The sequence below is a fragment of the Choloepus didactylus genome, chromosome 1, assembly GCF_015220235.1.
Source record: "Choloepus didactylus isolate mChoDid1 chromosome 1, mChoDid1.pri, whole genome shotgun sequence".
In the NCBI taxonomy this organism is placed as follows: Eukaryota; Metazoa; Chordata; class Mammalia; order Pilosa; family Megalonychidae; genus Choloepus; species Choloepus didactylus.
In genome coordinates, this window is record NC_051307.1 from 98,215,292 (window position 1) to 98,240,946 (window position 25,655).

The window sequence follows — 25,655 nt, forward strand, 5'->3', positions numbered from 1 at the left end:
GCTTCTCTGGTCAAGGTTCTCTAAGATTATGATTTCAATTCATCTCTCTGATCAAGTTTCTGAGAGGCCCATCTTCCCACGTCCATTTGCCTCTAACTCAGCAGATAATCTCATCACTTATTTCACAAAGACAATGGAAACCATAAGAGAGGAGTTTACTCAACTTCCCATCCTCCAACTGCCACATCACCCTTGTCTCCAGCCCCCTCCTGCCTTGACCTCTCCATACAGTGGAGGGCAAGCCCCTCTGCATGTGCCTGGATGACATCTTCTCCCATCTTCTCAGTGTCCTTATTTGGTAATGAATGACCCCTTCTTTCCCCCTTTCCCAAGAACCTTCTCATCAGCACGGAAACATTCTCAAGCTTCTCCTAAGTTAAAAAAAAAAATGGCGGACAAAACAATCCCTTCTCTTGACTGTACTTCTACCTTCAGTTACTATATCCCTCTTCTCCCTTTTACAGTAAAACTTCTTGATTTATTTATCATACTTTCATCATTTACCCATCTCCTTCTCACTTTTCACCCTGGCTTACCTGGCTTCCTCTGTCAAAACTCCATTTAAACAACTCTAAAGGGGACCATTACAATCTTCAAGCCCTTAGATAGTTTTAAAATATTTTAAAATTAGCTACTTTTTTCTTAATTGAAGCAGCAATATATGGACATGATAAAAATTTCAAACAGAACAAAATTTGAAACAGGGCAGAATGGCATGAATGAAAAATAAGTATCCCTCCCAACTTGGTTCTCCCAGGATCCAGTTCCCCTCATAAGAGGCATCCACTGGGACATTCTCTATCCTTTCAGAAATATTAAATTTATGAGCATCCATTAGTTTCACACAAGTGGTAGTATACTTTGACATGGTTCTGTATCTTATATTTTTCACCTTATGTATCTTGAAGATCTTTCCATATCCACACAAATTTATTCCGGAGGTACCATAATTTTTTAACAAGCCCTACATTGACAGGCATTTAGGTTGTTTGTAGTTTTGTTATTACAAACATTGCTACAGTGAGCAAGCATCCTCGCAAGTACATCTTTTCACACATGGAATAAATACACATAAACACACACATATATGAAAGTACAAGTATATATATATATACACATATGTATATTGTATATGTCTGTATGTATACATAAAATTATCTTTCTAGGTCTATAGCTACAAAACTCCTATAATTGGAATTACTTAGTCATAAGCTTGGAAAATCAATTTTAGTAAACGTTTTCAACATACCTCTTAAATAAGCAATACCAATTTACACTCTTCTCAATAGTAGATGAGTGTTTCCCTTATCTTTGCCAATATAAGTGAAAAAGGGCATTCTGTAATTTTAATCTTGTGTTTTTTTAATTAGTAAAGCATTTTTCCATATTTTAAACTATTTATTTTTTTTTACTGTGAACTGTATTCATATACTTTGTCTTTGGTTTACTGATTTTAAGACCTATTTTCATTTGTTCCTTTGGGTGGTTTTCCCCCTGAAAGGAACTTTTTTTTTTTCATACAGTGTTAGCTAAACCTCTTAGCTACGTTTGACATGTTTAATTGTTCCATTCTTGCTGAAGTACTTTTCCCTTCTTGCTATAGTGAAACACATCCTCCATACTCTCCAACTGCTCTTTTTCATTGTCTTTTGACAGCTCATCTTTTTCTACCTGGCCTTTTGTAAAAAAATGGGTAACACATTCACATCGTTTAAAAATCTAAGTAATATAAATCTAAGTAATTTAAAACAGTGTTAAGGCTCCATCTGCTTGTCCCCTTCCACTTGTGTAACCACTTTTATTAGTTTTTTGTATATTTTTTTCAAAAAATTGTTAGGCAAGTACAAGCAAATATGAATACACATTTTGTTTTTCTTTCTTTCTTATGCAATAGCATAATTACATTTTTTTCTACCTTGATTTTTAAATTAATATGTCTTGATCTTTTCATATGACTGTATAGAGAGATTATTCACTATTTTTACAACTGCACATGCTAATAACTTATAAAGGCATGTACTTGCTTCTAAATTTATATAGATCTCAAGTCCAAATATCTCTTTTGAGTTCCAGACTCATAGATCCATCCACCTATTTAATATCCCCATTTTAATGTCCAAAAAGTACCTTACACCTAACTCATTCAACAAAATATTCAAGAATTCTTCTCCTCAATTCTGCCCATTCAGACTGATCTGACTTGGTAACAGACACTACTGTCCATTCAATTGCACAAGCAAGATATTGGGTTGTCATTCTTGAAAGTTCCTTTTTATTCCCTTTCAGGCCCATAGCCAAGTCTTGTTGATTTTTCCTCTTAAATATACTTGCCACTATTCGCTTTTTCCCACCCTCACCCCTATTGTGGTCCAAGTTACCATCATCTCTTGCCTGGCAGTAGCTCCCATCTGGCTACCACGCAGCCACTCTTGGAAATCACTTTCCATACAGCAGGCTGAGCCATCATTTTAAAATCCAACCTGAACATGATTGTTGTACTCTTACAACCAAAATGTTTCAAAGTATTCTCATTGTTCTTACAGTAAAGTTCTAAATCTTATCATGGTCTCTAAAACATACCTCAGAATTTCATAAATTTTTTATTTCTCTGAATCCCTGTACACACTTAAAAATCGCTGAGGACCCCAAAGAGCTTTAGTTCCTGTGGGTTATATCTATCAATATTTACCATGTTAGAAGTTAAAACTCAGATTATAAAATATTTATTTATTAATTCATGTAAAAATAACAATAACCTCACTACATGTAAACATAAAATATAATTTTAATGAAAATTATTTTATGAAATGAAAATTAGTAAGAATGGCATTATTTTACATTTTTGCAAGTCTCTTTAATGTCTAGCTTAAGAGAAGACAGCTGGATTCTCCTAACTGCTTCTGCATTCAATCTGTTGCAAAGTCACACATCATCTAACCTCTGGAAAACTCCACGGTACACTTTTGAGAGAATGAGATTGGAAAAGGCAATTAACATCCTAGTATGATTATGAAAATAGTTTTAACTCCTCAGACCCTGTGAAAGATTCTTGGGAACCCAAAGGAATCCTCAGAGCACACTCCGAGAACCACTGCTCTATCTGTTACTGGTACCTGCGGCTATTGTAACTTTTCCTGCCTTATTTCACCCACCCTCTCCCTTGCCTTCCGCCCTCCAACCACATCGTTCTTCCTTTTGTTTATTGAAAAATACCCTTTTCCAGCCTCAGAAGATTTGAGCATGTCACCTGGAGTGTCTTTTCTCTTCATCTCTGTGATCTCTCCTCAACTCCTCAGGTCTTGGATCAAATACTGCTCCTTCAGGGAAGGTCTACCTTGACTCCCTCTAAATTTGCTCCAAAACCACCTTGTTTTATTTTTCTTCTTTTTATAACTGTTTGTAATTAAGCATTTATATATGTAATTATTTGGTTAAAATGTATGTCTCCCAGTAGGTTGTAGTTCTCTGATGGCAAGAACCATGTCTATTTTGAATACCATTCTCACCCCATCTCTTAGCATGGTGCCTGGCTAATGAATAAATAATAATAAATGTTTGTTGACTGAATGCACGAATGAATACAAGACTGAATTAACAGAATAGCACTCTGTCCTTGACCTTATCTTATTCTGTTCATCATTCTTAGGTCATTGATGAGATATGTAAATTATATGAAGCTAGGAAATTTAGGGAGACTCTTAAATGACAAAATCAGGATAAAAAAATAAACGCACTAAATGACTAGAACCTTTAGCCCCCATAACCAGGTCAAAGGTCTTTCACACAATAGTTGTTCAATAAATGTGGACTCAAATATATTTTATCACAGTTTTCTTTTGTCTCTTCTTATTGGTTCACTCTTAGTGTCTCACATATCTCATATATTAGAACAAAAGACTCTGAGGAAATAGAAGGAACAAAAAAACCCTTTGTAAAGTTATAGTTTAAGAACTCTGGTGTGGGGGATCCCAAAATGGAAATAATGCTTTGTTCTTGAAGATATTTAGATTTAAACAGACATCTTGAATGATAAAAATTCTTCCTGTTATCCATCTACTTAAAGAACTAAACATAAATTTGTGGTTTTCAAAAACTTTTTTGAGTGGAAAGAACAAGCCAGGACATTCCTTTCTATTAAATATCACATACTCCTGATTGCTGGGTGAAGAGCACTAAGAGTTGGGTGCTTTTTAATTTGTGTAATAGGGTACTCAGTCCTTAGTTTCTATCCAGTACACTCATCTGGCAACAAGATGGTGCTCCATCTCTAAAGAAGGCTAGTACCTTAATGAATAATACCTGGGAACTATATTCAAATAGATAAGCCTTTATTTTTTCTTCTTTTCCAGCAATCTGTAAAACTTCACCGTTTAGTTGAGTCACATAATAGCATTACAGTCTCTGTATGTGGAAGAAAAAGTAAGTCCATTATTTTGCATCTATGGGTTGTCCATATGAAATCAGAAAAGGATTTTATTTTGTATTTCTGATTGCTCTTGCTATGCTTATCTTCATGTGTATCCTTTTCTGTGCATTTGATTTAAAGAATGAGGAACTTGAGGACGTTTTACCTTAAAAAAAAAGGACCTTCACTGAGGTAGAATTGACATACTTTAAACTGAACTATTTAAACTGTACCATTTGATATGTTTTGGCATATGTATACACCTGTGAAACCATTAACACAAGGTTAATTATATATCTGATAAAGAACTCATATCCAGAACATAGGAAAAAAAACCCTCAAATCTCAGTAATAAGAAAACAACCCAATAAACAAAAGATTTGTACAATCACTTCGACAAAGAAGACCTACAAATGGCAAATAAGTACTTAAAAGATGTTCAATGCCATTAATCATTAGGAAAATGCAAATTAAAATGCACGTGTCTTGTGCCCCTTTGTAATTCTTTTCTTGCCACCCCTAACTGTCCCCCATCTTCAGGCAACCACTTACCTGCTATCTCTCACTATAGGTTAATTTGCATTTTTAAGAATTTTATATAAATGGTATCATACAGTATGCACTTTACTGGGTCTTTTATAATACATCTTGAGCTATTTTTTTTTTTTTTTGGATTGAATACCATCATCATTTTGAGATTCATGTATTTTGTTACCTATATAAATATTTTAATTCTTTTTATTACTGAGTAGTATTCCATGATATGGATATACCAGTTTGTTCATTCACTCACCTGTTGATGCACATTTAGGTTGTTCCCAATTTTTGGTTATTACAAATAAAACTGCTATGAACATTTGTGTACAAGTCTTTGTATGGAAATATATATACTTTCAATTCTTGTGGAAAAAATATGTAGTTATAGAATGGCTGGATCATATGGTAGATATATGTTTAGCTTTTTAAGAAACTCTTTTTCCAAAGTGATTGCACCAGTTTACATTCCCACCAGCAGTGTGTAAGAGTTCTAGTTGCTCCACATTCTTAACAGTATTTGATATGGTCAGTCTTTTTAATTTTAGCCAATTTAATAGGTGTGTAGTAGTACCTTCTTATTATTTTAATTTGCATTTTCCTAATGATTAATGGCATTGAACATCTTTTCAGTACTTATTTGCCATTTGTAGATCTTCTTTGTTGAAGTGATTGTACAAATCTTTTGTTGGGTTGTTTTCTTATTGCTGAGATTTGAGGGTTTTTTTCTATGTTCTGGATATGAGTTCTTTATCAGATATATAATCTGCAAATATTTTTCTCAGTCTATGACTTATCTTTATTTTTTTCAGAGTGTTTTCAAAGGGAAGAAGTTTTTACTTTTGATGAAGTCCAATTTATCAGTTTTTTTCTTTTGTGAATCATGCTTTTGGTGTCATATCTAAACCATCTTGCTTAACCCAGGATACCAAGATTTTCTCCTGTGTTGTTTTCTGGAAGTTTTATAGTTGTAGTTTTACATTTAGATCTGTAGTGTATTTTGAATTAATTGCTTTTTGGATTAAAGTTCATTTCTTTGAAAACAGATATCCAAATTTTCCAGTACCATTTGATGAATGACTATCCTTTAGCAACTGAATTGCGTAGCAGCTTTGTCAAAAATCATTTTTCCACGAGTGTATCTATTTCTGAACTGTCTATTCTGTTCTATTGATTTATTTGCCCATAATTATACCAATGACACATTATGTAGTTTTATAGTAAGTCTTTAAATCAGATGATGTTAGTCCTTCATCTTTGTTCTTGTTTTTCAGAGTTGTTTTGACTAATTCTAGGTCCTCTGAATTTCCAAATGAATTTTATAATATATTCATCAAATTAAAAAAAAAATCCTGTTGGGATTTTAATTGGGATTGTGTTGAATCAATAGATAAATTTGGGGAAAATGGACATCTTATCAAACTGGAGTCTTCTGACCTGTGAACATGATATAGCTCTCCATTTATTTAAGTGTTTTTAAATTTCTCTCAGCAATGCTTTGTAGTATGAATCTTACATATTATTTGTCAGATTTTTTTTTTCACATAAATCCAAATATTTTTATGTATTAAGATTCAAGGTCATGCAAACCATCATTTGGAATCCAAATAATCTGCAATTATTTAAAACATCAGAAAGGGATATACAGTAGTTCTTAGGGGTAAAAGAGTTCCTCTTCCATAAGCATGCCAACTTGGACAATTTAAAGTAACCACTGATATAGCTCAATGTTGTGACACTATTTGAAGCAAAGAGTAGAATCAGCATGAAGCTAATCGTGGAGGGAGGATGTGGTTGCATCTGTTGCAGGCCTGTTGGACAGGGATAAAGTAGCCAAGCAAGTTCTGGGGAAAGGCAAGCAGTTCACCTGCTCTTCCAGTATGTCCTACTCTGTGGACATATTCTTCAGTGTTCTGGGGGAAATCATAATTATAGATGTGTGTGACATCACGAACATCAAGACCTCGGGATGCTAAGTCAGTAGCAATCAATATTCTCACTTTACACAGCTTTTCTGCTGACAAACACACTAACTTTGTCTTTTGGAGACATGCTTTCTAGGAAACTTTGGATATGAGACCATTTTTCTTCTTCTGTGGTAACAATTATATTTTGCTTCACAGTATTTGCAGCCTTGTCATAATAGTCTGCCTGTCTGGGTCTACATCTAATAAAATCTTCATTATCTGTGGTTCAAATCCCATGTCTAACATCTTGTATGCTTCATCTAAAACCAAGTATGTTATGCTTTTCAGGTAGACGAAGCTATTCATTTGTAGATCATTCAATCTTCTGGAGTTGCAATGATGGTATTTACACCTTTTGTAAGGTCTTGTATTTGTCCATCTCTATCTCCACGATGATATATACAAACACTTTTAAGGCCTTTATATGAATACTTAGAACATTCGGCTTCCACTTGAAGAGCTAATTCTCTAGTGGGTGTAAGGACTAACATGCTGGGTCCATTTCTTTTTTCTTTAGTTATTGGTTGAGAATCAAGATGAATAAATCCAGGCATTAAATAGTACAATCTCTTCCTTGTTTCAGTTTGGGCTACTCCTATAAGATCTATTTCTTGAAGAACTATTGGCCATGCCTGTGACTGAATTGGTGTTGGCTTCTGAAAACCTGCCTTTATTATGTTTTCCATAACTTCAGGATAACATTGGAAGGCATCCTCAAAGGTTACAAGTACGATAGGACTTTTTTGCCATCTTTCAAGTCATCACACATTATATTATAGTTTTCCTTCAGTTTTTATGCTGTGTTCTCAGCCATTCCACCCCAATCCAGATTGGTGCATGATGTGTGGACAGTCACGGTTGTCCCCTAGCAGTTGTTCCAGATTATATACTAGTTCCTGGTTGTTTATTAGACGCTCCAGGGGACTCACTAAATTCCACACCTCTCTATGCCGCCATCTTGCCCCCACCTCCAGTTGTCTATTTGCACTTGTGACATTGAGCTTGTTCTTGCTGACTCTATGTAAAAGTTTTTCTTAGTTGGAGGTAAATTTGCCCACTTTTCTTTTTCCCATTTCAATGCATCTTGTCAAATTTGGTCCCAATCTATCAATGGCTGATCTTCTGTAAGGTTGTCATCTTGGCTTATATCTCTTTCAGCAGATGTTTGGAATACAACAATATCAAATCTAGATTCTGAATGGTAGTTTTCCTCTTGTTTTTTAGCAAGATTATCTATCACTGCTTTTGATTTTGTCTGCATTACCTTGCTGCCAAAAATTTGGACTTCTGCTTCAGGATACCCTGTATTTTGGTGTTTGATGTACCCTGGATGGCTCTTATTTTTGATCCACCACAACCGATCACTGCGCCGACCAAGTCATTCTTCAATCCAAAGCAGAGTGGCAGCTCCTTGGGTCCAGTGATCACATGTTCCGTGGGGCCGGCAGGGTCCTTCCAGTCACCACTTCTTCCTCCCGTATGGCCCCCGTGACCTATTCGATTTGGCTCATCTGCCGGCCTCCGCTCTGGCGCCTGGGACGCTACTGAGCTTCGCCGAGGAGCAGCAATCCAGGAAGAGGTATTGGAGCCTGCCTTTTGCCTAGACATGGTTCCGAGAAAAAGACTCGACACGTCCGACGCCGTTCTCCTCTGACTCTGCAGCCCCAACCCGGACGTCGCAGTGCTAGCCTACCAGGGCAGCCACACAGCCGCTACTTAAGGAGCGTGCGTGAGGCTCACACTGCCTCCGCCTATCTCAGGCACACAGCCATTGGCCTATGAGGTATCATGGGCGAGACCTTCAATGGCCTGGCCAATCCGCTCTCTTATTTGTGGAGCCCGCCTTGAGTCAATGCGCCAATCCAGTGTTCCTCTTTCAGTGTGCGACTTTCTGGGAGTTTCCACTTTAAGCCTCTCCCTACTGAACACCCGCGGCTGGTACGCGCACGTTTAAGTCACTCCTAAACGTTTTTGACCATGACTCACGAAGAAGAATTACTTTTTACATCGTGACCCAAAGTTGAAACAAAAGGTTGACAAAACCGTATTTACCCTTGCTCCATGAGAAGTACTTTAATATATTTAAGACTATTTTAGTTTTGAAAATGTTAGTCTGATCCACAGAATTATTTCATGACTGCTAATGGGTTATAACCCATGGTTTAAAAATTAGTGGATTGAGAGAAGCTGCTTCAGTGCTTCACACTATGACCCAAATGTTTGCTATAGTTTTAGAACTAATAAAATAAATTGAATAAATGTCTGAAGTATCCCCATGCTTGCAGCCTGGATCCGTAGTTGGATGATACGCTAGGGATACGAGCCAGCTTGGGAGTGCCACTGCATTGATGAGGATCTTCAAATTTTCTGAACAATCTTAGTTCAATCATCCATTAAACTCAATAGAGACCTATAGGCACAGTGGTCGGTGCTAGGTTTGAAAAAAGACATACTAGACTCAGTCCCTCCCCACTGCTTCCTGGTTGAATGGATTAACTCATGTCCAATTAACCATAACAACTTTAATGCAATGCAGTCTTCTGGAGAAATACAAAGTGCTATGGGACCATCTGGGAAAGACATAAAAAACAAACTAAATATCAGTATTAAAGATATTATGCATTTAATCGCCATTTAATTCCTTTAAAAAGGAATTTTGTGTCTGTCAAGCTTTTGGTTTTTGTTTTGCTTTTAATTGGATCTTCTAATTCCTTACCCTTGAGCAGTTGATTAGCAAATTGCAACATTCTAAGATTCTGTTTTCTCAAGTGGTGAAGGATGGTGAGGAAGGGCATTTCTCAAAGCAGTAATTCCAGGTAATACGAATCGTGTACTTTTCTGTAGTTTAGAATTTTCACAACTTAGAGCAAAATGCATTTTTTTCCCCAAGTCTGTGACACTGAGCCTTTTGCAGTTGAAATCAGCAGAAACTCTTATCCATAGGTCACAATTTGGTCTTTGTCTCTGTAGAGTATTAAGCAGGCAAAAACCGAACGACCATGGGCTTTCTTTCTGGTCCGACCTATCACCTACCCTCCAGACACTAAAAAGGATTAAAAGGTGGGAGTTGACCTGAAGGCCTCCCGAGGCTGCGCTTTCTTTCCACGGACATCAGGTTTGCCTCGGTTGTGGCTGGACAGGGGTGACCGCCAGAGAAGACTCCTCGGGCTCAGGAGGTAGAAGCTGAATAAGCTCCCGCCTCCGACAGCATCCTCCCTCCATCCTCTTAACCTCAGGAGCTGTGCCTGGACCTTTCCCCTCCGCCTGATGGGCGGCTTCCTCCCTGGAGGATCCCGGGTCTGAATTGGCGAGGGTGGTCAATGACCCGCCTTCTCCTCTGCGCGGCTTCTCCGGGGCTGCGAGGAGCCATAGGCCGCTCCCCAGGTCCCGGCCTCGCGTCTGTGCCACGACGGCTCCCGGGGTCCCCGTGTTCTCGAAAGTCGCCTGCCTGCAATCGGGTCTGGCAGGGAGGGTTCCCACGAGGAGTCGGCAAACACCGCCCTTGGCTCTTGGAGCAGCGGAACCCTGAAAGACGTGATGCTCAAGCAGGCATTTTCTGCAGTATCTTTTTTTTTTCAAGTTTTGGTAATATATATACAACATAACATTTTACATTTAAACACTTTCAAGTATACAATCTAGTGATGTTAATTACATTGACAATGTTATGCTACCATCACCACCATCCATTACCAAAACTTTATTTTTTTAATTCGTTTTGAGATATATTCACATACCATGCAGTCATACAAAACAAATTGTACGTTCGATTGTTCACAGTACCATTACATAGTTCTGCATTCATTACCAAAATCAATCCCTGACACATTCATTACCACACACACAAAAATAACAAGAATAATAATTAAAGTGAAAAAGAGCAATTAAAGTAAAAAAGAACACTGGGTACCTTTGTCTGTTTGTTTGTTTGTTTTTCTCCTTCTCCCATTTTTCTACTCATCCATCCATAAACTAGACAAAGGGGAGTGTGGCCCATATAGCTTTCATAATCACATTTTCAACCCTCATAAGCTACATTTTTATACAATCATCTTCAAGATTCATGGTTTCTGGGTTGTAGTTTGATAGTTTCGGGTATTTACTGCTAGCTACTCCAATTCATTAGAACCTAAGAAGATTTGTCTATGTTGTGCGTAAGAGTGCCCACCAGAGTGACCTCTTGGCTCCTTTTAGAATCTCTCTGCCACTGTAGCTTATTTCATTTCCTTTCTCATCCCCACTTTGGTCAAGAACATGTTCTCTGTCCCACGATGCCGGGTCTACATTCCTCCCCAGGAGTCATATTCCACGTTGCCAGGGAGATTCCCTCCCCTGGGTGTCTGATCCCACGAAGAGGGGAGGCCAGTGATTTCACTAGCCTAGTTGGCTTAGCTAGAGAGAGAGGGCCACATCTGAGCAACAAAGAGGTATTCAGAGGAGGCTCTTAGGCACAATTTTAGGGAGGCCTAGCCTCTCCTTTGCAGCAACAGTCTTCCCAAGGGCAAGTCCTGTGGTAGAGGGCTCAACCCATCAAACCACCAAGACCCCTATGTCTGTGAGCACATCAGCAACCATTGAGGTGGGGAAGCCCAACACCCCTGCATTCTCCACCAGCTCCTCAAGGGGGCTGTGCATATTTTTTTATTTTTTTTATTAATTTTTTTAATTAATGATATAAAAAAATAAAAAAAACATACAATAAAAAACATTTCAAACAAACCATAACAAGGGAATAAGAAAAAGACAACTAACCTAAGATAACACTTTACTTCCAACATGTTCCTACTCTACCCCAAGAAAGTAACCTAATATAGCAACATTTCTGTGAACTTGTTCCTACCATACCCATCAGAAATCAACAGACAATAGTCTTTCCTGGGCATTCCCAGAACGTTAAATTTACCCATGATAGCTTATCTGTTCTTGTTGCGTTATCATTCCCCCTTCCTTAATTGCTCTCTGTCACTAGTTCCCCTACATTCTACATTATAAACCATTTGTTTTACATTTTTCAATGTTCACATTAGTGGTAGCATATAATATTTCTCTTTTTGTGCCTGGCTTATTTCGCTCAGCATTATGTCTTCAAGGTTCATCCATGTTGTCATCTGTTTCATGACATTGTTCCTTCTTACTGCCATGTAGTATTACATCGTGTGTATATACCACATTTTATTTATCCACTCATCTGTTGAGGGACATTTGGGTTGTTTCCATCTCTTGGCAATTGTGAATAATGCTGCTATGAACATTGGCATGCAGAGATCTGTTTGTGTCACTGCTTTCAGAACTTCCAGATGTATACCGAGAAGTGCAATCGCTGGATCGAAGGGTAACTCTACATGTAGTTTTCTAAGGAACTGCCAGACTGACTTCCAGAGTGGCTGAACCATTATACAGTCGCACCAACAATGAATAAGAGTTCCAATTTCTCCACATCCTCTCCAGCATTTGTAGTTTCCTGTTTGTTTAATGGCAGCCATTCTAATTGGTGTGAGATGGTATCTCATTGTGGTCTTAATTTGCATCTCTCTAATAGCTAGTGAAGCTGAACATTTTTTCATGTGTTTCTTGGCCATTTGTATTTCCTCTTCAGAGAACTGTCTTTTCATGTCTTTTGCCCATTTTATAATTGGGCTGTCTGTACTCTTGTCTTTGAGTTGTAGGATTTCATTATATATGCAAGATATCAGTCTTTTATCGGATACATGGTTTCCAAAAATTTTTTCCCATTGAGTTGGCTGCCTCTTTACCTTTTTGAGAAATTCCTTTGAGGTGCAGAAACTTCTAAGCTTGAGGAGTTCCCATTTATCTATTTTCTCTTTTGTTGCTTGTGTTTTGGGTGTCATGTCTAGGAAGTGGCTGCCTAATACAAGGTGTTGAAGATGTTTCCCTACATTATCTTCTAGGAATTTTATGGTACTTTCTTTTATATTGAGATCTTTGGTCCATTTTGAGTTAATTTTTGTGTAGGGTGTGAGGTAGGGGTCCTCTTTCATTCTTTTGGATATGGATATCCAACTCTCCCAGCCCCATTTGTTGAAAAGACTGTTATGTCCCAGTTCAGTGACTTTGGGGGCCTCATCAAAGATCAGTCGGCCATAGATCTGAGGGTCTATCTCCAAATTCTCACTTTGATTCCATTGATCAATATGGCTATCTTTGTGCCAGTACCATGCTGTTTTGACAACTGTGGCTTTATAATAAGCTTCAAAGTCAGGGAGTGTAAGTCCTCCCACTTCATTTTTCCTTTTTAGAGTGTCTTTAGCAATTCGAGGCATCTTCCCTTTCCAAATAAATTTGATTACTAGCTTTTCCAAGTCTGCAAAGTAGGTTGTTGGAATTTTGATTGGGATTGCATTGAATCTGTAGATGAGTTTGGGTAGAATTGACATCTTAATGACATTTAGCCTTCCTATCCATGAACATGGAATATTTTTCCATCTTTTAAGGTCCCTTTCTATTTCTTTTAGTAGAATTATGTAACTTTCTTTGTATAGGTCTTTTACATCTTTGGTTAAGTTTATTCCTAGGTACTTGATTTTTTTAGTTGCTATTGAAAATGGTATCTTTTTCTTGAGTGTCTCTTCAATTTGTTCATTTCTAGCATATAGAAACATTACTGACCTGTGTGCATTAATCTTGTATCCTGCTACTTTGCTAAATTTGTTTATTAGCTTTAGTAGCTGTATTGTCAATTTCTCAGGGTTTTCCAGATACAAGATCATATCATCTGCAAGCAATGACAGTTTTACTTCTTCCTTTCCAATTTGGATGCCTTTTATTTCTTTGTCTTGCCAGATTGCCCTGGCTAGCACTTCCAGCACAATGTTGAATAACAGTGGTGATAGTGGGCATCCTTGTCTTGTTCCTAATCTTAGAGGGAAGGCTTTCAGTCTCTCACCATTGAGTACTATGCTGGCTGTGGGTTTTTCATATATGCTCTTTATCATGTTGAGGAAGTTTCCTTCAATTCCTACCTTTTGAAGTGTTTTTATCAAAAAGAGATGTTGGATTTTGTCGAATGCTTTTTCAGCATCTATTGAGATGATCACTTGATTTTTCTTTTTGATTTGTTAATGTGTTGTAATACATTGATTGATTTTCTTATGTTGAACCATCCTTGCATGCCTGGAATGAACCCCACTTGGTCATGGTGTATGATTTTTTTAACGTGTCTTTGGATTCGATTTGCAAGTGTTTTGTTGAGGATTTTTGCATTTATATTCATTAGGGAGATTGGCCTGTAGTTTTCCTTTTTTTGTAGCATCTTTGCCTGGTTTCGGTATTAGATTGATGTTAGCTTCATAAAATGAATTAAGTAGTGTCCGTTTTCTTCGATGTTTTGAAAGAGTTTAAGTAAGATTGGTGTTAGTTCTTTCTGGAAAGTTTGGTAGAATTCCCCTGTGAAGCCATCTGGCCCTGGGCATTTATTTGTGGGAAGATTTTTGATGACTGATTGGATCTCTTTGCTTGTGATGGGTTGGATGAGGTCTTCTGTTTCTTCTCTGGTCAGTCTAGGTTGTTCATATGTTTCCAGGAAATTGTCCATTTCCTCTACATTATCCAGTTTGTTGCCATACAGTTGTTCATAGTATCCTCTTATAATTTTTTAAATTTCTTCGAGATCCGCAGTAATGTCACCTTTCTCATTCATTATTTTGCTTATATGGGTCTTCCCTCTTTTTGATTTTGTCAGTCTAGCTAGGGGCTTGTCAATCTTGTTGATCTTCTCAAAGAACCAACTTTTGGTGTTATTTATCCTCTCTATTGTTTCTTTGTTCTCTATGTCATTTATTTCTGCTTTAATCCTTGTTATTTCATTTCTTCTACTTGGTTTAGGATTGGTTTGCTGTTCATTTACTGACTTGTTCAGTTGATCCATTAGTTCTTTGATTTTGGCTCTTTCTTCCTTTTTGATATATGCGTTTAATGCTATAAATTTCCGCCTCAGTACCACTTTTGCTGCATCCCATACGTTTTGGTATGTTGTGTTCCCACTTACATTTGTCTCTATATATTTAGCAATTTCTCTTGCTATTTCTTCTTTAACCCACTGATTGTTTAGGAGCATCTTGTTTAACCTCCAGGTATTTGTGAATTTTCTAAGTCTCTGATGGTTATTGACTTCTAATTGTATTCCATTGTGGTCAGAGAATGTGCTTTCAATAATTTAAATTTTTTTAAATTTATTGAGGCTTGTTTTATGTCCCAGCATATGATCTATTCTGGAGAAAGTTCTGTGAGCACTAGAGAAGAATGTGTATCCTGCTGATTTGGGATGTAATGTTCTATATATGTCTGTTAAATCCAATTCATTTATCAGATTGTTTAGGTTTTCAATTTCCTTATTGGTCTTCTGTCTGGTTGATCTATCTATAGGAGAGAGTGATGTGTTGAAGTCTCCCACAATTATTGTGGAAACATCAATTGCTTCCTTTAGTTTTGCCAGTGTTTATCTCATGTATTTTGTGGCACCTTGATTGGGTGCATAAACATTAATGATTGTTATTTCTTCTTGTTGAATTGCCCCTTTTATTAGTACATAGTGGCCTTCTTTGTCTCTCATAACATCCTTGCATGTTAAGTCTATTTATCTGAGATTAATATTGCTACACCTGCTTTCTTTTGGCTGTAGCTTGCATGAAATATTTTTTTCAGTCCTTTCACTTTCAATTTCTTTGTGTCCCTGTGTCTGAGATGAGTCTCTTGTATGCAACATATTGATGGCTCATTTTTTTTGATCCATTCTACAAATCTATATCTTTTAATTGGGGAGTTTAATCCATTTACATTCAATGTTATTACTGTGAAGGCATTTCTTGAATCAGTTATCCTATCCTTTGGTTTATGTTTGTCAGATATATTTTTTCTCTCTCTCTATTAATGTCTTTTAATGTACCCTTACGGAATCCCTTTAGTACTGAACCTTTCTCCATAGCTCTTTCTCCTTTCTTTATTTCTCTGTCAGTAGGGCTCCCTTTAGTATCTCCAGTAGGGCAGGTCTCTTGTTAGCATATTCTCTCAGCATTTATTTGTCTGTGAAATATTTAAGCTGTCCCTCAAATTTGAAGGAGAGATTTGCTGGATAAAGAGTTCTTGATTGGCAGTTTTTCTCACTCAGAATTTTAAATATGTCATGCCATTGCCTTCTTGCCTCCATGGTGGCTGCTGAGTATTCACTACTTAGTCTTATGCTGTTCCCTTTGTTTGTGGTGAATTGCTTTTCTCTCGCCACTTTCAGAACTTGCTCCTTGTCTTCCATATTTGACAGTGTGATCAGAATATGTCTTGGAGTGGGTTTATTTGGATTTATTCTATTTGGAGTTCACTGGGCATTTATGATTTGTGTATTTATGGTGTTTAGAAGATTTGGAAAGTTTTCCCTAACAATTTCTTTGAATACTCTTCCTAGGCCTTTACCCTTCTCTTCCCCTTTGCGAACACCAATGAGTCTTATATTTGGACGTTTTATGTTATCTATCATATCCCTGAGGTCCATTTCGATTTTTTTTATTTTTTTCCCCATTATTTCTTTTGTTCTTTTGTTTTCCATTCTGTCGTCTTCCAGGTCACTGATTCATTGTTCAACTTCCTCTTGTCTTGTACTAAGAGTATCCAGAATCTTTTTAATTTGGTCAATAGTTTCTTTGATTTCCATAAGATCGTCTATTTTTTTTTTTATTTACTCATGCAATTTCTTCTTTATGCTCTTCTAAGGTCTTCTTTATGTCCTTTCATATTTGACAGTGTGATCAGAATATGTCTTGGAGTGGGTTTATTTGGATTTATTCTATTTGGAGTTCACTGGGCATTTATGATTTGTGTATTTATGGTGTTTAGAAGATTTGGAAAGTTTTCCCTAACAATTTCTTTGAATACTCTTCCTAGGCCTTTACCCTTCTCTTCCCCTTTGCGATCACCAATGAGTCTTATATTTGGACGTTTTATGTTATCTATCATATCCCTGAGGTCCATTTCGATTTTTTTGATTTTTTTCCCCATTATTTCTTTTGTTCTTTTGTTTTCCATTCTGTCGTCTTCCAGGTCACTGATTCATTGTTCAACTTCCTCTTGTCTTGTACTAAGAGTATCCAGAATCTTTTTAATTTGGTCAACAGTTTCTTTGATTTCCATAAGATCGTCTATTTTTTTTTTTATTTACTCATGCAATTTCTTCTTTATGCTCTTCTAAGGTCTTCTTTATGTCCTTTATATCCTGTGCCATGCTCTTCTTCATGTCCTTTATATCCTGTGCCATGGTCTCATTCATCTTTAGTTCTTTGATTACTTGCTCTGAGTACTGTGTCTCCTCTCATCTTTTTGATTTGGGTACTTGGGCTAGGGTTATCCGTATCATCTGGTTTTCTCATATGCTTTAAAATTTTCTGTTGTTTTTGGCCTCTAGGCATTTGCTTAACTTGATAGGGATCTTTTAGGATTTGTAGACCAATTAAAACCCTTATCTCTAATTTGTCAGATCTACAGCTTCATGGAGTACACTTTCTCTAACCAGCAGGTGGCGTCTGTGAGCCTCCTATTCCCCTCAAGCCAGTTCTCCCTCACTTTGTCTTTGTGGTGAGTGGGTATGTGAGACTTATGGGGTTCAATTGATGTTCCAAGCTTGCATGCATAGTTGGTGTTGCCTGCCCTGTATATGGGGCATGTGTCTGGGCAGTCAGGGAGGGGGGGCAGCTCTAACAATGAAATCTCCCTGGTATTCCTGGAGATTAAAAGCTGCTGCAATAGTCTAATCCTTCAGTTCAGTCTTGCCACAGTTTGTCTCTGCCACTGACCCACAAGTCCTTGGTATTGGCGTATGGCCCCTGAGACTTGTGAGTGGGTCCCTCTTCCAGTCTGTGCACCCCCAGGTCTCTGTTGAGGGATGACTGTGTTATGTCACAGGTGAGCGCTGTCCCCCCAGGGTGGTTCTGGGCTGCAGGGCTGTGTAGGGATGTTCCCAGTCTGCTGAAAGTATGGCTGAATGGGGCATGTTAATTTACACTGCTCCATCTTCCCAACTCTGGGACCACCAACTGAGGGTGTGGGAAAGGCTAATGGCCACACCCGATTTTGTGGTGTGTGCATGTGTTGTTGGCAACAATTCCCATCACACTGGGTTGTCTGGGGCAGCTCTGGGCTGTGGAGCCAGCACCTGGCAGGAGTGTTCCCTGCCCACTGGGAAGATGGCTGTGAGGGGACACCCCCTTTTCTTGGAAAGTTGTGGTGTTTAGTAAATTTTCTCAGCCTCTGGACTTATTGCCTTGTGTCTCAGAGCTCTCTTAGTTCTGCTCTTGTCTTGGCTTGCCCAAATTGAAAGTCTTTGAGGCTTTCTGTATTGGGCTTCTTAGAGAATGGTTTTAAAAAAAGAGAAAAAGATAAAAAAAAAAAAAAAAAAAAAGGAAGGGCCCTCCTTGCAGTTCTAATGGGCTATCGAAATGCTAAGAGACAAGGAGATTACAGCCTGTAAGGAATGCTCCAGGGAGCAGAGAAACCAGTTTTTCAGACAAAGAAATTTGCCTTTTGGATTTGCATATGAGCCTGACTCAGCCTGAGCTCTGCCCTTCCCTGTTCTGTGTTCACCAGAACTCCAAAAAGTCTCCACTTTTATTTTTGGGTTTTTCTTGCTGTTTTTGCTATCCCCATCTCCCCTCTGCTGGGCTGGCTGCTCCTGGATTCTCTGATGCCTGGTCTCTGTCTATCTATGCTTGGAGTTTGGATCAGTAGAATGAGCTTCTGATAAGAGCCACAACTGCAGTTTTCCCTCCTCGTTCCCAGTGCTGATGGCCCCTCCTTCCATGGGAATGAGCCTCACAGGGAGGGGTGTGGGTCCCCGGCCACAAAAACTTACAGATTTCTCTGGTCTCAGCTGTTCCACGTGTTCATGAGTGTTGTATGAAGTATGCCCAAAGTCCAATTGTTCTGCAATGTCTGGTCCACGCAGTTCCTGGCTTTCTACCTACTGCCCTGGAAGAATAACTAAAATGTACACCTCACCACTCCACCATCTTGCCCCACCCCACCCAGGTTTATTTCTAATTATTTCATATTTTTGATGCTATTGTAAGTGATATTTTTATATATGAATTTCCAGTTGTTCATTGCTAGTAGTTCCCTCATGTGCATGTACTGACTAGTAATCATCTGAATTTTAAAGGGGGACTTTCTGCAGATCTTTGGATCTCTCCCTGGTGGTCTGTCCTATGAACTCAAGTAACCGTATTCTCCCTGGACTCTCATCACTGTGCTCTATTCCAGGGAGTCTTCTGGGCTTTGTATGGGTTCCTACTCTCTCCATATAGTAGCCTGGAAACTCTAACAGCAGTGAACTGGGAAACTGTAGAGCGTCCTCATTTGCTCTATAGGATTCACTGTCTTTTTTAAAATTTATTTTTATTTTTTATTCAGTTTTATTGAGATAAATTCACGTACTGTACAATTATCCACAGTGTACAATCAGTTGTTCACAGCATCATCATTAGTTGTGCATTCATCACCAAAAATCAATTTTGGAACATCTTCATTACTCTAAAAAAGAAAAAATGAGTAAAAAAGAACATCCAAAACATCCCATCCCCCCATCGCTCCTATTATTTATTTAATTTTTGTCCCCATTTTTCTACTCATCTGTCCATATACTGGATAAAGGGAATGTGAGCCACAAGGTTTTCACAATTACACAGTCACACCATGTGTTGCGGCTTCCTAGAGCTGCCACTGTGCAACATACCAGCAATGGATTTGTTTTTATAAAGGGGGTTTATTTGGTTACAAACTTACAGTTCTAGGGCCATTAAAGTGTTCATACTAAGGTATCAACAAGAGGATGCCTTTACTGAGGAATGGCTGATGGCATCCGGAACACCTCTGTCAACTGGGAAGGCATGTGGCTGGCACTGCTGGTCCTGGGTTGTGTTTCAGATCCTCTCAGTTCCTGTGTTTCCTTAGCTTAGCATCTCCAAATGTCCTACTGTCCACAACTCCAAGCATCTCTGAGCATCTCTATCAGCTCCCAAGTGTCTCTCCAAAAGTCTCTCTCATCTGCTTTGAGCTCCCCTATCTGTGAGCTTTCTTGTGATTTACTTAAGACCACCCTAAATGGGTGGGATACACATCTCCATGGAAATAATTTAATCAAACATTTCCACTCTAATCAACAGACTAAATCAGTCTGCCCCCATAAGACTGCTTTAAAGAATATGGCTTTTGGGGGGACATAATATATCCAACTGCCACACCATGTAAGCTATATAGTTATACAATTATCTTTAAGAATGAAAGCCACTCAGTTGCAGTTCAGCAGTTTCAGGTATTTCCTTCTAGCTATTCCAATACACTAAAAACTAAAAAGGGATATCTATTTAATGCGTAAGAATAACATCTAGAATGACCTCTTGACTCCATTTGAAATCTCTGAGCCACTGAAACTTTATTTTGTTTCATTTGTCTTCTCCCTTTTGGTCAAGAAGTCTTTCTCAATCCCATGATGCCAAATCCAGGCTCATCCCTGGGAGTCATGTCCCACGTTGCCAGGGAGATTTGCAACCCTGGGAGTCATGTCCCACGTTGCCAGGGAGAATTGCAACCCTGGGAGTCATGGCCAATGTAGCAGGGAGGACAGTGAGTTTACCTGCCAAATTGGCTTAGAGAGAGAGGCCACATCTGACAAATAAAAGAAGTTCTCTGGAGGACACTCTCAGGCACAATTATAAGTAGGCTCAGCCTCTCCTTTGCAGTAACAAACTTCAAAAGGGCAAGCCCCAAGATCAAGGACCCAGACTTCTAAATTGGGAGACCCCAATGCTTGTGAGAATATTCCCAAGGTAAGGAAGTAATTCCCCAGGTGGGGAAGTTTAATATTCTGCATTTCCCCCCAATTCATCAGGAGTGTAATACTTTTTTATTCTCTGCTCAAATTACTTTGGGTTGAATTGGGGCATCATACTAACCTATACAAACCAACCAGATCTCACTTCCTATTCAAAGTTCCATGTAATTATGGTGTTTGAATAAACTGACCATTCAAGTTAAATTATTTACTGTATTACAGAAAATATAGATTTTGCACCCAATAAACATCTCTTCCTTTGGTATTATACAGCAGTTGAAGTTTTAAGACACTGTCAGTAATGTCCTTTACCATTTAGTCTGATTTGCCTTAGTCATCACCAAATTAGTTTCATTCATATCTCTAATTGAAGTCTGATCTCTTGCTCAGGTTTTTTTTCCTAATTCTGTTTTTTTTTCCCCATTTTTATTGAGATTGTTCAGATACCATACAATTATCTAAAGATCCAAAGTGTACAATCACTTGCCCCTGGGTACCCTCATGCAGATGTGCATCCATCACCACACTTAATTTTTGTTCAATTTTTAGAAACTTTTCATTACTCCAGACAAGAAATAAAGTGAAAGATGAAAAAAGAAAAAAAGAAAAGGAAACTCTAATCCTCCCCTATCCCTAACCAACCCCCTCAATTGTTGACTCGTAGTATTGGTATAGTACATTTGTTACTGTTTATGAAAAAATGTTGAAATACTACTAACTGTAGCATATAGTTTGCAATAGGTATATATTTCTTCCCTATATGCCCCTCTATTATTAACTTCTAGTTGTATTGTCATACTAGAAATCATGGAAGTGATTTCTAGTATTTGTACAGTTGATCGTGGACATTGCCCACCATAGGATTCAGTTTTATACATTCCCATCTTTTGATCTCCAATTTTCCTTCTGGTGACATATATGACTCTGAGCTTCCCCTTTCCACCTCATTCATACACCATTCAGTCCTGTTAGTTATTCTCACATCTTGCTACCAACACCCCTGTTCATTTCCAAACATTTAAGTTCATCCTAGTTGAACATTCTGCTCATACTAAGCAACCGCTCCCCATTCTTAAGCCTCATCCTATATCTTGGTACCCTATATTTCATGTCTATGAGTTTACATATTATAATTAGTTCCTATCAGTGAGACCCTGCAATAATTGTCCTTATGTGTCTGGCTTATTTCACTCAGTATATCGCCCTCGAGGTTTTGTCATCAACTCATTTTTTTTTTAATATGGTTTTGTTCACTCACGATACATTCTATCCTAAGTAAATAATCAATGTTTCTCTGTATGGTCATATATTTATGTGTTCACCACCTTCACCACTGTCTATATAAGGGCATCTACATTTCTTCCACAAGGAAGGAGGGAGAGTCAAAGAAGGTAGAGAGGCAAAAGAAAGAGGGAAAAAAAATGACAGCTAGGAAGGAGCAAAAGGAAAAATAACCTTAAAGTAGAGTAAAGAATCAGACAATACCACCAATGTCAAGTGTCTAACATGCCTCCCCTATCCCCCCCTCTTATCTGCATTTACCTTGGTATATTACCTTTGTTACATTAAAGGAAGCATAATACAATGATTCTATTAGTTACAGTCTCTAGTTTATGTTGATTGCATCCCTCCCCCAATCCCCATTTTTAACCCCTTGCAAGGCTGACATTTACTTGTTCTTCCTCATAAAAGAACATATTTGTACATTTTATCACAACTGTTGAATACTCTAGATGTCACCAAGTTACACAGTCCCAGTCTTTATCTTTCCTCCTTTCTTGTGGTGTCTCACATGCTCCCCACCTTCCTCTCTCAAAAGTATTCATAGTTATCTTTGTTCAGTGTACTTACATTGTTGTGCTACCATTTCCCAAAATTGTGTTCCAAACCATGCACTCCTGTCTTCTATCACTCTGTAGTGCTCCCTTTAGTAATTCCTGTAGGGTGGGTGTCTTGTTCACAAAGTCTCTCATTGTCTGTTTGTCAGAAAATATTTTGAGCTCTCCCTTATATTTGAAGGACAGCTTTGCTGGATACAGGATTCTTGGTTGGCGGTTTTTCTCTTTCAGTATCTTAAATATATCACACCACTTCCTTCTTGCCTCCATGGTTTCTGCTGAGAGATCCACACATAGTCTTATTAAGCTTCCTTTGTATGTAATGGATCGCTTTTCTCTTGCTGCTTTCAGGATTCTCTCTTTGCCTTTGACATTTGATAATCTGATTATTAAGTGTCTTGGCGTAGGTCTATTCAGATCTCTTCTGTTTGGAGTACGCTGCACTTCTTGGATCTGTAATTTTATGTCCTTCATAAGAGATGGGAAATTTTCATTAATTATTTCCTCTATTATTGCTTCTTCCCCTTTTCCCTTCTCTTCTCCTTCTGGGGCACCAATGATATGTACATTATTGTACTTTGTTTCATCCTTGAGTTCCCGGAGACATTGCTCATATTTTTTCATTCTTTTCTCCATCTGCACCTTTGCATGTAGGCTTTCAGGTGTTTTGTTCTCCAGTTCCTGAGTGTTTTCTTCTGCCTCTTGAGATCTGCTGTTGTATGTTTCCATTGTGTCTTTCATCTCTTGTGTTGTGCCTTTCATTTCCATAGATTCTACTAGTTGTTTTTTTGAACTTTCGATTTCTGCCTAATATATGCCCAGTGTTTCCTTACAGCCTCTATATCTTTTGCAATATCTTCTCTAGACTTTTTGAATTGGTTTAGCATTAGTTGTTTAAATTCCTGTTATCTCAGTTGAAGTGTACATTTGTTCCTTTGACTGGGCCATAACTTTGTTTTTCTTAGTGTAGGTTGTAATTTTCTGTTGTCTAGGCATGATTTCCTTGGTTATCCAAATCAGGTTTTCCCAGACCAGAACAGGCTCAGGTCCCAGAGGGAAGAAATATTCAGTATCTGGTTTCCTTGAGGGTGTGTCATAGAACATTGCTCCACCCTGTGATGCCTCAGGTCACTGTGCTTTTCTGCCCAGCAGGTGATGCCTGTTAGCCTATAATTCTTGACTAGTGTGAGGAGGTATGGCTGTGTTCCCCCAGGCTCTGGGGTCTGGTTCTGAATGGAAAGGGCCCCACCCCTTTCCTCTTAGAGAAGGTAGACCCCCTAGGGGGAGGTCATTAGCATTTCAGTGGTCTCTCTCTCTTCTTGTGCTGTCTCCACCCTTCTCTGAGTCACAGCCCTGGAAACTGAAAATGACTGGGGCTTTCTCCACTGAGCCGAAAAAGAAACAGATAGTCCCCTTCAGACCTAGTCCAAGGCAACCCTCCGGCTCTCCGAGGTCAGTTGTCACCCAAAGCCTCTGTCTGTTTTTTGGGGATTCGTACCTGTAGTGAGCAGTTCACACTCGCTACTTAAAACCCCAGTTGGAGCTCAGCTGAGCTGTATTCGCTTGCTGGGAGAGAGTTTCTCTCTGGCACCACGAGGCTTTGCAGCTTGGGCTATGGGGGAGGGGGTCTCATGACTTGGATCCGCAGGTTTTACTTACAGATTTTATGCTGTGTTCTTGGGCATTCCTCCCGTTTCCGGTTGGTGTATGATGAGTGGATGGTCTCGTTTGTCCCCCTGCAATTATTCTGGATTATTTACTAGTTGTTTCTGGTTTTTTGTAGTTGTTCCAGGGGGACTGCTTAGCTTCCACTCCTCTCTATGCTGCCATCTTCTCTCTCCTCTTGCTCAGTTTTTTTTTTAACAGTTGCTGTATGGGTAAATACTGACAAGGAATCATGGTCTTTTGTTGTTTTGTGTTCAGTGTCTAAAATCCATTATTTTTTGGTTGTGTTGTTTTCCTTGGTTGTTTCAGGTAGGAAGATAAATCTAAATCCTTTTTATTCCATCTTAGCTGAAAGTGGATCTTCACTTTAAAAAACTATCCTGATCATTTAGTTGTCTTATCTCTTTTTTTTTACCAGTTTTTTTTTTTTTATTAGAGAAGTTGAGGGTTTATAGAAAAATCATGCAAATAATACATATATATTGCTCCTGTTCTTAGGATTACAAAAACATCTTTTAGTCTTTTGAAATTGGTCCTGTATTGGCATGTGCTCTTTTCTGTATTTAGCCCACGTATCAAGAAGATCAAACAAGGCAAATGTGAAATGAAGCATTCTCTCAGTCTTTTCTGAGCCAAAGGTGTACCTTAACACAAAGCCAATCAACAATAAAACCCTAGGCAAGAGAGAGAAACTGACCTTCAGAGCAAACTAATCAACATAATCAGATGCTAAGATATCAGCAAAAAATTACAAGCCATACTTACAGGAAGATATGGACCAGTCAAAAAAAGGAATTAAAATGTCAGAGGAGACACAGAATTTGGAACTAGTCAAACAAGTTCAAATAAATATCCTAAATCAATTCAAGGAGATGAAGCAAGATTGCTAAAGGATATCAAATAAGTCCTATATAAATAGAAGGACATTCCTTGTTCATGGATTGGAAGTCTAAATATTAAGATGTCAATTCTATCTAAATTTATTTACCTATTCAACACAATCCCAATTGAAATTCCAGCAGCCTACTTTGCAGAAATGGAAAAGCCAATTTTCAAATTTATTTGGAAGGGTGAGGGGCCCCAAATAACAAAAACATTTTGAAAAAGAAGAAAGAAATTGGAGAATACACACTTCCTTATTCTAAAAGCATATTAAAAAGCTCCAGTGATAAAAATAGCATGGTACTGGCATAAAGATAGATATATTTGCCAATGGAGTCAAATTAAGAATTCAGAAATAAACCCTCACATTTATGGCCAATTTACATTTAACAAGGCTGCCAAGTTCACTCAACTGGGACTTAATAGTCTCTTCAACAAATGGTGCTGGGAGAACTGGATATCCATATGCAAAAGAATGAAAGAGGACACCTCTCTCACACCTTATGCAAAAATTAACTCAAAATGGATCAAGACCT

The 25,655-nt window shown here is 38.2% G+C and overlaps 1 protein-coding gene across 3 annotated transcripts in view; it reads left to right on the forward strand.

The window, feature by feature from the left end:
* The window catches only part of ATP13A4 (ATPase 13A4), a 212,941-nt gene that overhangs the window by 126,184 nt on the left and 61,102 nt on the right, over nucleotides 1–25,655 (forward strand). For all 3 annotated transcript variants that reach the window (XM_037838137.1, XM_037838118.1, XM_037838129.1), the window contains exon 8: nucleotides 4,350–4,419. In XM_037838137.1, the coding sequence (XP_037694065.1) occupies nucleotides 4,350–4,419 (70 nt within the window). The remainder of the gene's footprint in view (nucleotides 1–4,349; nucleotides 4,420–25,655) is intronic.